Source organism: Alligator mississippiensis, chromosome 4, assembly GCF_030867095.1.
Source record: "Alligator mississippiensis isolate rAllMis1 chromosome 4, rAllMis1, whole genome shotgun sequence".
NCBI classification, from domain to species: Eukaryota; Metazoa; Chordata; order Crocodylia; family Alligatoridae; genus Alligator; species Alligator mississippiensis.
The window spans coordinates 103,184,998-103,197,737 of record NC_081827.1 but is presented as its reverse complement, the minus strand read 5'-3'; the positions used below and the strand labels follow the sequence as shown (position 1 = coordinate 103,197,737).

Sequence of the window (12,740 nt, the reverse complement as noted above, 5' to 3'; positions counted from 1 at the left end):
TATGCCACAGATGAGGCAAACCAATAGCAGAGCTCTTGTATAAAAATCTTGTGTAATACATTGCAGCCCTAATCTTCCATGAATCATAAACAATGACAGGGCAAAGACTCAACTTAATCTCATCCAAATGAGCATATTCCTTGCATTAGAGAACAAGCCTCTATACACAGAAATTTTATTTTATTTTTGTTTCTTTCCTACCTTCCCACCTTCTCAGTGGGAAAGAAAAGGGGCCTCCTGAACAGTGTATTATATACTAGGGGTGTGTGAAATGGGCCCTATTCTATTTGGATTTGGCAGGAATCGGGGACAGTGACTTGATTCGGATCACTGTCCCCGATTCAATGCTGATTTGGAGAATCAGTGATTTGGACATAGACACAGCTTTAAAAGTTTTTTCTACATATCTCAAGGTACCAGGTGCAGCTCATGAACGCTGCAATGCTGGGACAGATGGAGCATCCCACAGGAGCGTGGAAGGGTCCTCCATGTGCTCTGCGGCGAACCCAGAAGTGGACTAGAAGTACTTCTGGGTTCTCTGGGAAGTGTGTAGGGTGTCCCCCTGCACTTCCCCTGCTCAGCGATCAGCCCAGGTGGACCCCAGGTCCTCCCCCAGACCCAGGAGGCACCAGTTGCTGACCCAGAGGGATGTGGGGGGCCCCTCCGCACGCTCCCCGGCGGACCCAGAAGTGGACCGGAAGTGCTGCTGGTCCACTTCTGGTTCTGCTGCCGAGCAAACTGGGGAGACCCCCCGCATTTCTGTGGGACACTCCATGCGCCCCAGCATCGCAACGTTCACGAGCTGCCTGCTACCTAGAGGTATGTAGAAAAAACATTTAAAGCTGTCTCTATGTCTGAATGGCCAAAACTTTCTGAATTTCTCTGCATCAATTCGGAGGGTTCGGATTCAATTTGAAGAGATTAAAGGGTCTTCTGATTTGATTCAGAGATTCAGCCACTGAAGCAGGCCGAATCTCCACCAAATCAAATCAGGGACTGAAGCTTCACACAGCCCTATTATATACCTGTGGCTCTTCTCCCAATTATCTCTTGGCTACAAAGTCAAGGGTATTGTATAAATTCCCAGGGCTCCCAGAATGACTCCTTTCACTACCAACACATTCTCTGCTTTTTTCCCCCCAACTATGCCATTATCAAAATAAACATGAGGCACTCACCATCTGCTTATGGCTTGGGAAGAATGTTTGGTCCACAAGTGGAAACTTCTCAGGACCCAATAAGTTGAAGATTTTAATTAGCTGAGAAAACTAAAGAAAGAGAGAAAAAACAAACATTAGCTCTTTATTGTACAACAGATTAGCCCTTTAAAATGTGCTGCAGTGGAAGGAAGAATCACCTCCTCCTCCTTCTGTCTCTCAGTTTTCTGCTGACGATGGTGAAAAATGTGAATATGGAATAGTCCCTTACACTCATCTCTGGTGGGCAGTATAAAACCCTTGCACAATGAGAGTAAGTAGCAGTTAATGAAGGCCCAGAGAGAGGCAGGTGGCAGACTGTTTTGCATTCAATTACAGAACCATTAAAAATAACTTTAGCTTTCAAAGCATGGATTGGCTGAGAGTAAGGACAGCCCCAGGACACATCCGGGGGAGGAAGGGGGGTGCACTGGTGCAGTTGCACCCCACTTTGATTCCTGCTCCACCCAATGTTTAAAACCAACTGCATGGCAGTGGCAGCAACTTTTCTATTCAGGCAATGCTGAGGGTAGGGTGACCATGAAGGAGGACAGTCTGGTTGTCCTCTGTCCTCTATTGATATGAAATTGGATGCCTTTATATCTTTATGCCTTTAAGAGGACTTGAAGGTGCTGGATTTCGTATCAATAGAGGACAGAGTAGCAGAAAACCGGAGTGTCCTCTATGATGGCCACCCTACTTGAGGGAGTCACTTGACTACATGGCTTATTAAAATTTAACTGATTCCTTTTAAACCGGGGTGGACAAAATATGGCCCATGGGCCAGATCCAGCCTGCCAAGGGGTTCTATCTGGCCCGTGGTGGGTCCCTCAGCCCTGCCTGGCCCAGGCACAGGGAGCAGCCAAAGGCTTGGTGCGTGTGGCTGGTTCCACTGACCCTGGGCACATGGTGAGGCTGGGTCAGCATAACAGCTGGGCTCTGCTCCCAGTAGCCCCATGGTAGCAGCTCCTTCCAGTTGCCCCTGCCAGTGTCACCACTGCCGCTGGACCTGGCTCTGCTGCCTGGGCACCCCGGCCTGTCTGCCGTGCACCCACCTCCAGGGGTGCTGGATGGGGCAGTTGGGGTCTCCATGCCATGCTTGGATGGTTGGATGGGATGGGGCTGCAGGCAGGCAAGGAGTGGCATCTGAGAGCAGGACAGGGGCTGGGGCTGGGATAGCGGGATGGTAACACTCTGGGGCCAGGCCCCAGAGCAGAGCTGTGATCCACTTGCTGCACGTCCCTGTCTGCAGAACCAGCATGTCAAAAGTATGTGCCGGGAGTGGATTACAGCTCTGCTACAGGGCCTGGCCCCGGGCTGTCACCACACTGTGATCCCAGCCTTGACAGCCTATCCCACTCCTGGACATCACTCATGGGGGCCTTCCCACAGCCCCATCCTACCTGCCTGGCCAAGCAGACCCTGACCTCATGGATCTCATGCCAGTCTCCATGGAGACCCCACTCCATCCAGTGTCCCCGGCAGTGGGTGGGGGGCGGATGGGATTAGTTGCCCACCCTGCAACAGCTCACCAAAACTCCTTAAGTGGTCCTCCAGCCCAAATAATTGCCCACCCCTGTTTTAAACTCCTCATTTCACAGGTGTTAAGGACTCTCTCTCCTTTTTAACAGTCTTGATAGTCCACTAATCAAACTATGCTTTGTTTTGCAATTCTGCTGTCTGTTAGATGCTCCTGGTAATGTGGCTTCTATTTTATAGCCCTGCCGACTGTTTTTAACTCATTTCAATAAAGATATATTTTTTTTCTTTAATCTTAAACTGAACAATATAGCTCTAGGCCCCTAGCAAAGCTTCTAGCTTCTTTTTACCTGGATAAAAATATGGGTTGTGTTATATGGGGTACCACATCACCTGCACCCCCCTTTTCAAAATCCTAGATCTGCTCATGGACAGCCCAGAGAAAAGAGCTTGCAGAAGTGTTTGGGACATGAGTAAGGGGAATCACGCAAGCACAGCAATAGAAAAAAGTAATGCTCTTGCAGCCCCTCCAACCCATCAATAAAATAAAAACAATAAAAATGTATCAATTGTTTTTAATGGAATGAGACCAGTCAGTGGAGATACTTGCTCAAGGGAGTCTTCCATAGCGCTCAGTTAAAGCACCAAGCATTGGAAACATGACCCAATGTCTGTCATATAGGCACCTGTTTTGATCAGGTTTGTCTGAGAAGGTCACTCATCAATGTTCAGCATGATGCACACAGAAGGAAAAGGTGGGGGTGGAAGGAAAACTCCTACTTTCTCACTGGGAGCCCAAAGAGGACATCATTCTGAGAGAGAGAGATTTCCATACTTGAAAACAGACTCCTCACAAATCCTCATAGAAGGGGTAATACTGGACAGCCTAACACAAGACAGAATGCATACTATCAACTGTTTATCATTAAGGGATACACAGCTAGACCCAAAGTTCCCCATAATTTGAGGACCTGTCTAAGAAAGCAGCCTTGATTTCTTTTTGCCTCACATACCCTTACAACACATCTTTATTACAAAGTTTCAACTCTGTTTTGGTAATCGGCAAAGCTTTGCATTATTCAATACAGTCTGCTATGCAGCCTACTCCATAAATTTTTAGTGGTGAAGTGCAAAACAAAATTAATCTAATAATGAAAAGGGTGGTAGGCAAAGCTGCCACCTAAGCTCCTTGAAACAAAGACAACAGATTTTATGATCACAGCTTGCCCTAAGGCCAGTAGATGAAAAAAAGAAAGCACTACGTGAAGAATATTATTGAAAATGTCTGGATCTCCAGGAGGAAATATCGTTTGAATGATTCACGGTCTTTGTGACTAGGAATAATGCATCTAACTACCCATCTTTGTTCCTAAAACATCCCACTGGTCACGTGGTCTAGGATGGGTTAAAGGAAGAGGATAGTTGTTCAAGGAACAAGGGAGACAGATTCCCTGAGAGAGAAAAGCTCCCTGTTTTCCCAGGGAATCCCTGTTAGCCACATCAGCCTGAGCTGGCTTAAACTTTCACAAGCATCAGATCAGGTTTGTAAATTGTAGAACTAAGTTCAAGATAATTTGAGGTCCGCTGAGAACATTGTATGTGGTGCCTTCATCTCGGTTTTTCTCATAGCATTGCAATTACTGGGCCAACCTAGCAAATGCATTTCTGTTTCTTTAAATCGAATCTTTAATTTCTTACTGGAGCAGAACAAACGCTCAGGGAATTAAAGAGCAATTCTTGCCTGAAAAACGAAGCCAATGTGGGCAGGTGGTAGATACAGGCCACATGCTGAATGGGCAGCTGCCCTTAGATTTGTAGACAAATGCAAAGATTCCCTTCCCTAATCTCCTGGGATAACATCTAGCATTTGAGAAAATCCAGAAATCTTCTATCACTGGCATATCTCATCTCTAACACAACCACCCCCTCTCCATGCATCAGTAGATAAGAGAAAAACTCCACGTCTAGAATATAATTATTGTTGGCAGTGAAGGTGTTGATGTAGAGGAGAGGACAGCTTTCTTCTCTTAACTACTTGCACTAACCCTGCACATCCCAACAAAGGAAAACAAAACCCTGTTTTGACTAGCAAAGTGAGCAAACAGAACTTAAAAGTTAAACAGTGAGATGGAGACACAGAGAGGAAGATAAACACAGAGGCCAAGAGATACACATGCACCACACTGCATATACACAGCAGAAGTGGCCTTACAAAGGCAGTGACAGAGAAACCATCTGTGTATTACCCCAGCAAAGGAATATACAAAAAGCATCTAGAAGTGTTGAATAATTGTCTGGTTGACATATGGTATATATGCTTACCAGTTTGCCTTCTCTCTCTCAAGCAGGGGGATTAGTCACAGCTACAACAACAGGTATGGCACAAAGATGTGTAGGTAAGTCTGGCCTATTTTCTGGCCTCACTCATATAGACATGTCAGGACTGCAAAAGGTACCAGCTTTGATAACAGCCCCAACAGCCACTGTCATACCTGCTGGAGGCAGGGACTGGACAAGAGACTCTGAAAAGCAGACCCAATACAGCAAATTGCATGTTTCTGTTTAGATACCTGACCTCTAGATAAGAAGAATCCTCTTCATATGCATGTCCTAAGTTTGTAGAAATAGCATCAGCAGTTTGGCTAGATATAACCCTCTCTCATTTCATTCATCCAAAGAGCCATTCTACTAAGGCACTTTCAGCAATACAATGCTTTACTCCCTTGATTTCAATGATTCCATATAGAGACCACATAGCTCCTCATGGTGAGTATGAGGGGTGGGATCTGGGTTCTCTCATACCCTACACAGTCATATAAGCTGCTGGGCTCTTCTACATCAGAGCAATTCTATTCAGAAGAGTTTAAAACAGAACAACAATGGACACTCAGTGCATCTTAAGGCAAAGGACAAACACATTTTAAAAGTCCTTAGGCAACTTAGGAGCCAAAATCCTATGACAGACAATGAGAATGTGCTGTTTAATTATATTAGAACATTGTAGCTTAAGAGATCTCGAATACTCCACACCCTGAAGAAGTGAAAGGCATCTCACTACTCACCTAAGGCCATTACTACAAGTCACTACCTTGAGACCTACAATATTTCATATGTAATGTTTGTAACAGTACTGGCTAATGCCTGTCGTGGTTATCGCACAACCTTTCTGGAACTCTGAGAACCTGAAATTCAAGGGGTTTAAGAAGCACACTTTTCAAACTGCGTGTCTTTTTGTTGAAAATCATTTTCCATTGCTTACATTTCTGAAAAATTCAGTAATATCTCTCACAAAAGAACGTGCGTTTGAGTGAGCATGAGCTTGTATTCACTGGACCATTTTTACATTTATTAGGGAAACCTTGTTACAGACTGTTGAGGGGGAAACATGCCACAACATCTTTCATGTTCCTCATGGAATTGGACTGTTTTTGAAAATTCAAGCCAGGTGAAACAGCTCATTTCCCAAGGTTATCTCATTTCGGGTTTCACACTCTCCTACAATTATGCATGTCCAGAAAGTTTCCAGTAATCTTTGTCAAACACTCCCCTGCTTTCAGGATGCTCATTTTACAAATCAAAATATAACACACATGGGAAAAAATATTGTTTGTCCCCAAGAAAAGCCATTGATGTGTCTAGCTCTTGTTTTATAGCTACCACAAAACTTTCTGATTACACTTCCAGGGAATCAAAGGCATTCCTGAAATGCATGCCTGTGCCAACTTAAATGGATAAAGCTGCTAGTGGGGCCAAACCCCAACTCAAATGCCAACTTGAGATTGTAGATTAAGTTAACCGCTATACCAGTTTGAGTAGTTTAAGAAAAACCTGTATAGATCATTTTAGTTGGTCGCTATAACTTTTCTGCAGCTGCTGGGTTGTACAAGGCCGTATTCACTATGGGTAAAGCAAAGCAGAATCAGGCCCAGAATAGCTACAGCAGAGACACTAGCCAAAGCCAATTTCTCCCACACTGTCCTGCCAGCCTGCTTCATTTTCATAAAAGCATTGGCGTGTTTATTTTCTTTTCTTTTAGACCTCTAAAAATACGCCTATTGCTTCTATCGTTAAGCCCCTAGACACAGACACAAACAGAATGATAGAAAACAAGTTGATATTTGTCAACTAAAAATCAAACCAATAGCACCAATACATCACATCACCACCTTCCTCAGCAAGAGCCAGTATAAACATAGACGCTTTCCACCTGGGCACAAAGATTAACACATGCATGCTTTGTTGGAACAACATCGGAAGCCATTTACAAAGAGAAGGCCTTTGCATTGAAAATACCTTCCTTAACAGCCCCTGGCATTCAAAAGTAGGGATTGTGAATGAGGCTATGTAGCTACCCTAGAGCAGCCTTGAGGGTATATAACCCAGTACCACTCTCATCCTCTCTGTCTTGGTTGTGCTCTTTGGTATGCACTCAGGGCTAAAACAGCTACACTGCCTCAGCTCTGTCATTTTAGCTAAGTACAGACAGTCAAAGAGTCCGAAGCTAAATTGATTCAGTCTTTGCAGTTTAGTCTAAGCTGCAGAGAAAAAACTGAGAAACAACTGGACACACATTCACTTTTGATTCAGGAAATACAGCCATATGCCTGCAGTGGCTCAGGCCAGAAGCCTGGGGGACACAACAACATGGCTCTCTGGCATATAGCCAGCATGGGCTGTGTATTCACTACATCTTCCTGCTGCCCCCAAGGTCTCTGGGATTTGCAGTCCAAAATCACAGAAGTAGGACTCTGCAGGGTTGTTCATCACTTCCTCTTTCTGCTTCCAGGTCCCTCTGGGATTTGTAGTCCATAGTCACAGCCAGCAGTAACTTTCAGTAAGTTTAGCAGGGCAGGGCAGCACTGTACTCAGGGAAATGTGGGTTTAACCAGAGGAAGGGGGGTTTAACTGCCCCCCCCCAGCCCCAGATCCCAGCTGGGGTTTGCCTGGGGCAGGGCAGTCCCTGCCTCCCCATTCCCCACAACCCTTCTCTGCTAGAGCAGACAGCACAGCCCAGCCTAGGGCTAGAAACCAAGCTGGGATGCTCGGGGACTCTGATTTAACTTAAACCAGGAAAGGGTCTGGGACAGAAGTTTCATAAACTGGTTTGACCCAAATCAGTTAAGTCTGATACTACATTCAACCAGGTGCAGCTTAAACCAGTTTCAACCATTTTGAGACTGACTTGTGTACACTGAACTTTTGCTCTGTTTTAGGTTTAAACCAGGTTCTGATTACTTAAACCAGTTTATGTGTAACTTCTGTTCCTAGCCTTAGCGTATGCTGAGCAGGAGCAAGAGGCAGAGGATACTTCTTAGCAGCAGTCCAAGTTGCAGACATACCCTAAGAGAACCTCATTTACAGAGTGCTAAAATCCTCCAGACAAGATTTTGCACAGGTATAGAGAACAGCAAGTAATACTTGGAATCACTACACCAATTTCAAATGTAAACAAATGTGCTTGGTCTCCAGCATTATGTTAGACTCCATGAATAGGATCCAGAAGCACCCCCAGATTGAAAACTGGACTGACAACCCATCTTAATCCACAAATGCAGAGATTATTTTTGGCATCTCAAGACACTTCCACAGATCAACCAGCACTGAAGTCAGTGGGAGCTTCTGGGTATATAGTGCTTTCAAAACTCAGGCAATGTTAGCCAGTGCCTAAATACAGATTCAGAAGCCAGGTTTAGGCCCCTATTTTAATAAATCTTGGCCTTGAGAAATATTTTATCCTTGGTATCAGTGATGAGACAAACCGACAAAAACAGTGCAAATTGCAAAGGCTTGCCTCTGTAACACAGCCACCTTTTTATTAGGAAATGGTTTGAAGCCACCAATCCTAGTCACTGGAAACAGTTTTCAGTTGTTACTGATCTGGGCTGTATTTGACCCAAAGAAGAAAGACACAGAAAACTTAGCCTGGAGTGAAACCCTCTTTGTACAAGCATGATTTCTCTGTCTAGCATTTTGAGGCACTTACGCTATACCATATTTACTCAAATATAAGGCAAGGTTTTTTACCCTAATCAGCATGGGAAAAATGCTCCTTGTGTACAAGGAAACCTCATTAAATACATGGTCTATCATTAAATAACTGCTGCCAAGAGCAGTATGTGCTCAGTAATGGAAACCAACTATGAAGTTGATTAAATGCAGCTAACACTGAGCATGACTATAAAACACATGGCTCATATTGGATAAACATACTGATGGGAACCTACCACAAGGATAAGGGTATTTTTGCAATGTTTTTAATATTATATTATATAATAAAAATATAAAATATAATAAAATATAATATAATAATGATACCCCTACTGACCTGCCTTGTGACTGCTGTGGTTCACTTGAGAGTCCAAAACACACCTTTACAGTTAAAGCACTTTTATTCCCATTACAAAAACTGCACTGCGCATCTGTGCACCAGTGTTCCTGCATGCCCATCACCTTTAACCATCACAATTATGCAAAGAACTACCTCAGTGCCCTCCCAGAAGAGATATTCTGGGGCCCATTGCACTCAGTCTCCTTCAGCATTGACTCTTTTTAAAGTCATGGTCAGCCACTACATTGCATACATTTTGACTTCCTCTTCACTCCCACAGATGAGCTGTGCCTTTCTTTCCCATTTCCAGTGATTCCTGTTTTTTCACCAGCCTTGAATGTCTAGCAAACATCACCAAATGGGGCCTCAAACAGTTCACCCAGAATCCCTCTGCCATCTCCTCTCAGCCTGTCGCATATAATTATTGTGACCCTGTCCTTCATGAAGTGCAGCCAGACCAGGTTGCCCCGTGTCTCATTTTTGGAGGATTCCAGGACTTCTGCCAAGAACACCCAGTTCCAGTCATGACTGGGTGGGCTAATTCTCATGGATCCTTTATGGGGGTATCTGGAATACACAGACATACTGAGCAGTGTTGAACTACGGGGTCCCCATAGCTTGAAATTCTGTTGACTCTTCTAGGGCCCAGTCCAATGAACTGGATAAATCATAAGCCTTTTGGTTTTGAACTAATATGTATATTTTTTATTAATTTTATATATATATTACACACACACACAAATAAGTGCTACTTAAAAGTGCGTTTATAGAGTCCCTGTACTAAAACTTACAGCAGTTATAAAAAAGGTAATAGGCATCAATTCTAGATTAATTAAATTACTACAGGCATGTGTTTCAACATCAGTATTTTCAAATTTGCCCCTTGCTTCCATGTGCTCAGGGAAAGCAGGGTCTGGTAGTAAGGGGAAGAAGGGGCTGCAGGGGAAGAAGTAGAAGTTTTCTGGGGCAGGGGACAAAGGCAAGAGGGCTAACTGACCCCACACCAGATTTATTTTCCCTGCTGTAGCAATGGAAGAGGGATAAATGCAAGGCAAACCTCCAATAATTAAGATTCAATGCCTGGAAAATTATAACAAGTTTATCATTTTTCCATATATAAAATCTAATTATTAGGGGGGTTGTTTTATATTCAGGGTCATCTTACATTCAAGTAAATATTGTAATATATAGGGCTGTGCAAAGCTTCAGTCCCTGATTCAATTCAGTGGAGATTCGGCCCGATTTGGATTCAGAGATTCGGCCACCAAATCGAATCAGGAGATCCTTTAATCTCTCCGAACTAAATCGGAACCCTCCAAATTGATTCGGAAAGATTCAGAGATTCAGACAGACAGTTTTAAATGTTTTTTTCAACATACCTCAGGGTACCATATGGCTTGTGAATGCTGCAATGCTGGGGTGGATGGGGTGTCCCACAGGAGCATGGGGGGCTCCCCAGTGCACTTGGCAGCAGACCCAGAAGTTGACCAGAAGCACTTCCAGTCCACTTCTGGGTCTGCCAGGGAGAGCATGGGGTGGGGGGGGGCACTCCCCCTGGTGCCTCCTAGGTCTGGAGGGGCATCCGGGGTCCCCCCGTGGCCAATCACTGAGCCAGGGAGTGTGGGGGTGCACCACCAGTACACTCCCCGGTGGACCTGGAAGTGAATCAGAAGTAGTTCTGGTCCACTTCCAGGGTCGCTGCCAAGCATGGTGGGGGGGGGGCCTCTGTGGGTCGCTCCATCTGGCCCAGCATTGCAAGGTTCACAAGCCATGCCTGGTACCTTGAGGTATGTAGAAAAAAAACATTTAAAGTTGTGTCTATGGCCGAATTGCTGATTCTCCAAATCAGCATTGAATCTTCAAATTTGGATTTGGCCAGATCAAATCAAGGACAGTGATCCAAAGCAATTAATCGAATCACTGTCCCCAAGTCAGGCTGAATCTGAATCGAATACAGCTTGTTTCGCACACCCCTAGTAATATAAGGATTTTTCTAGAGCTGCATTGTCAAGGACACTCAGGTGAGGATACTGGGGAATGCACTCTCCCTATCATCTTCTTACACAGCTAGTATAAGCTGAAGCCTGTAGTCCCAAAGCCCCTTGCCTTGTAACCACAACTTCAATTCTGGAGGGCACCTTCACTCAAGAAGGGCTCCTCTTTCACTGGTTTGAGCTTGGGGCAACAAAGCGATTGGAAGAGCCAGCCAAAAAAGAAACCGGAAGAATTAAAGATAATCAAGCAGCCACATGGATCTGCAAATGCTAATGAATGAATCAGCTGTTTTTATAGTGTAGGCTCTTCCATATACAGACTGGCAGTTTGGTCCTTCATACACAGAAATTGCCAAAAAGCAAGGGTTTCCAGCTCAAAGGACATTCTGTTTTTGTTTATCATTTTAGTTTTGGTGTGCATCAAACCCAAAACATTTTTTTCTTTTTAAAATGTCCCACAAACTGGAAGCTCCTAAGACCCTGCAGTTCCTTTGTAAAATTGACCTTCTTGTCAGTTTCAGTGTAGGTAGAATGTCATTTTTACTGAACAGCTAGAGGAGGTTCCCATGGCAGATGCACCAAATACCTCTGATCTGCGGCCAGGGATCCCAGAGCTTGCAGCATTCCTGATACTCCATGGATTCCACTAGAACCCTGCCTTGAAGCTGGAAGAAATTTGCTGAATCCAGTGTATTTCCAATTAAACTTCCCAGGCTCAACAAAACTTTGTTTCACCATAAAATTCATGAACTACTCTACTTGCATGTCATTTCATGCTCTCCTTTCCCTCCTCCATCTTTCTCTAACATACTCCACTTAAAAAGTTTTCTCTATCTTCCTTTTTTTTTTTTTTTTTTTGAAAATTAAGTTTCCACAAATTGAAAACAGCTACAACCCCCCCCTCAAAACAGTGGCACAAAAGCTGCCCTCAACCTTTTGGATAGGGTGGGAGAAATCTAATAAATGAATATAAATTATGTCTGCAAATCCAAAGATCTTTTGGGTAGAGACTTTTGTTTCTAATCTTGGCTGGAGTACCCAGTGCTACTGCAATACAAATTATGGACACAGAATTACATTCTCTCTTAGAAATGACCATCCAAAGACTTGCTAGAACTAAATAAGCAAGTGGTTCTGTCAAGTTCAAATAAACTTTGTTGCCAGTCCAGAAACCCAGCAGTATTGGTATGAGCTGCTATGTAAGAGATTCAGATTTTAAGATGAAGTTCTTGTTTCTTATGCATCCAGACAACAGATTCAAGGAAAGCTGAAGAAGCATTGTAAGCATTGCAAAAAAGAGGAGGATGAAGCTAACATTAGGCCCAGAAGGTTGCTAAAGTAGAAACACTGATGGGCTCTCAAGGAACTCCCAGTATAGATCAGAGTCTACCAATGATATTTATAACCTGAACAAAAGAACTTTTATTAGATAAACAAACTCTCCGCATCCAGATGCATGCAGCCATGCAGTATGTGGTAATGTAGACGTCTGTGGCTCCACATACTGCACATTCAGTTGTTCTCTGTGCTGCAAGGGAGTGGCATGGAAGGGTTTTTTGACCCCTAAACCCATGGAGGAAAAAAGCAGAGCAGTTCAAGTATGGCAGCATGTGCCACTCAAAAGCAGAGCTGGGCCGCCCGGATCCACACCGCAGCTGCCATCTAGGCTCCACACAGCAGAATCGCCACTGCTGCAGCCCCGGGAGGCCCTCAGAACTCCAGGTAAGGCTGCTAGGGCCAGCC

The 12,740-nt window shown here is 44.2% G+C and overlaps 1 protein-coding gene across 2 annotated transcripts in view; it reads right to left on the bottom strand.

Annotated features, from left to right (window-relative positions):
• SYN3 (synapsin III) overlaps positions 1–12,740 on the bottom strand; it is a 377,511-nt gene that overhangs the window by 197,572 nt on the left and 167,199 nt on the right. For both annotated transcript variants that reach the window (XM_059726429.1, XM_019489296.2), the window contains exon 6: positions 1,179–1,268. In XM_059726429.1, the coding sequence (XP_059582412.1) occupies positions 1,179–1,268 (90 nt within the window). The remainder of the gene's footprint in view (positions 1–1,178; positions 1,269–12,740) is intronic.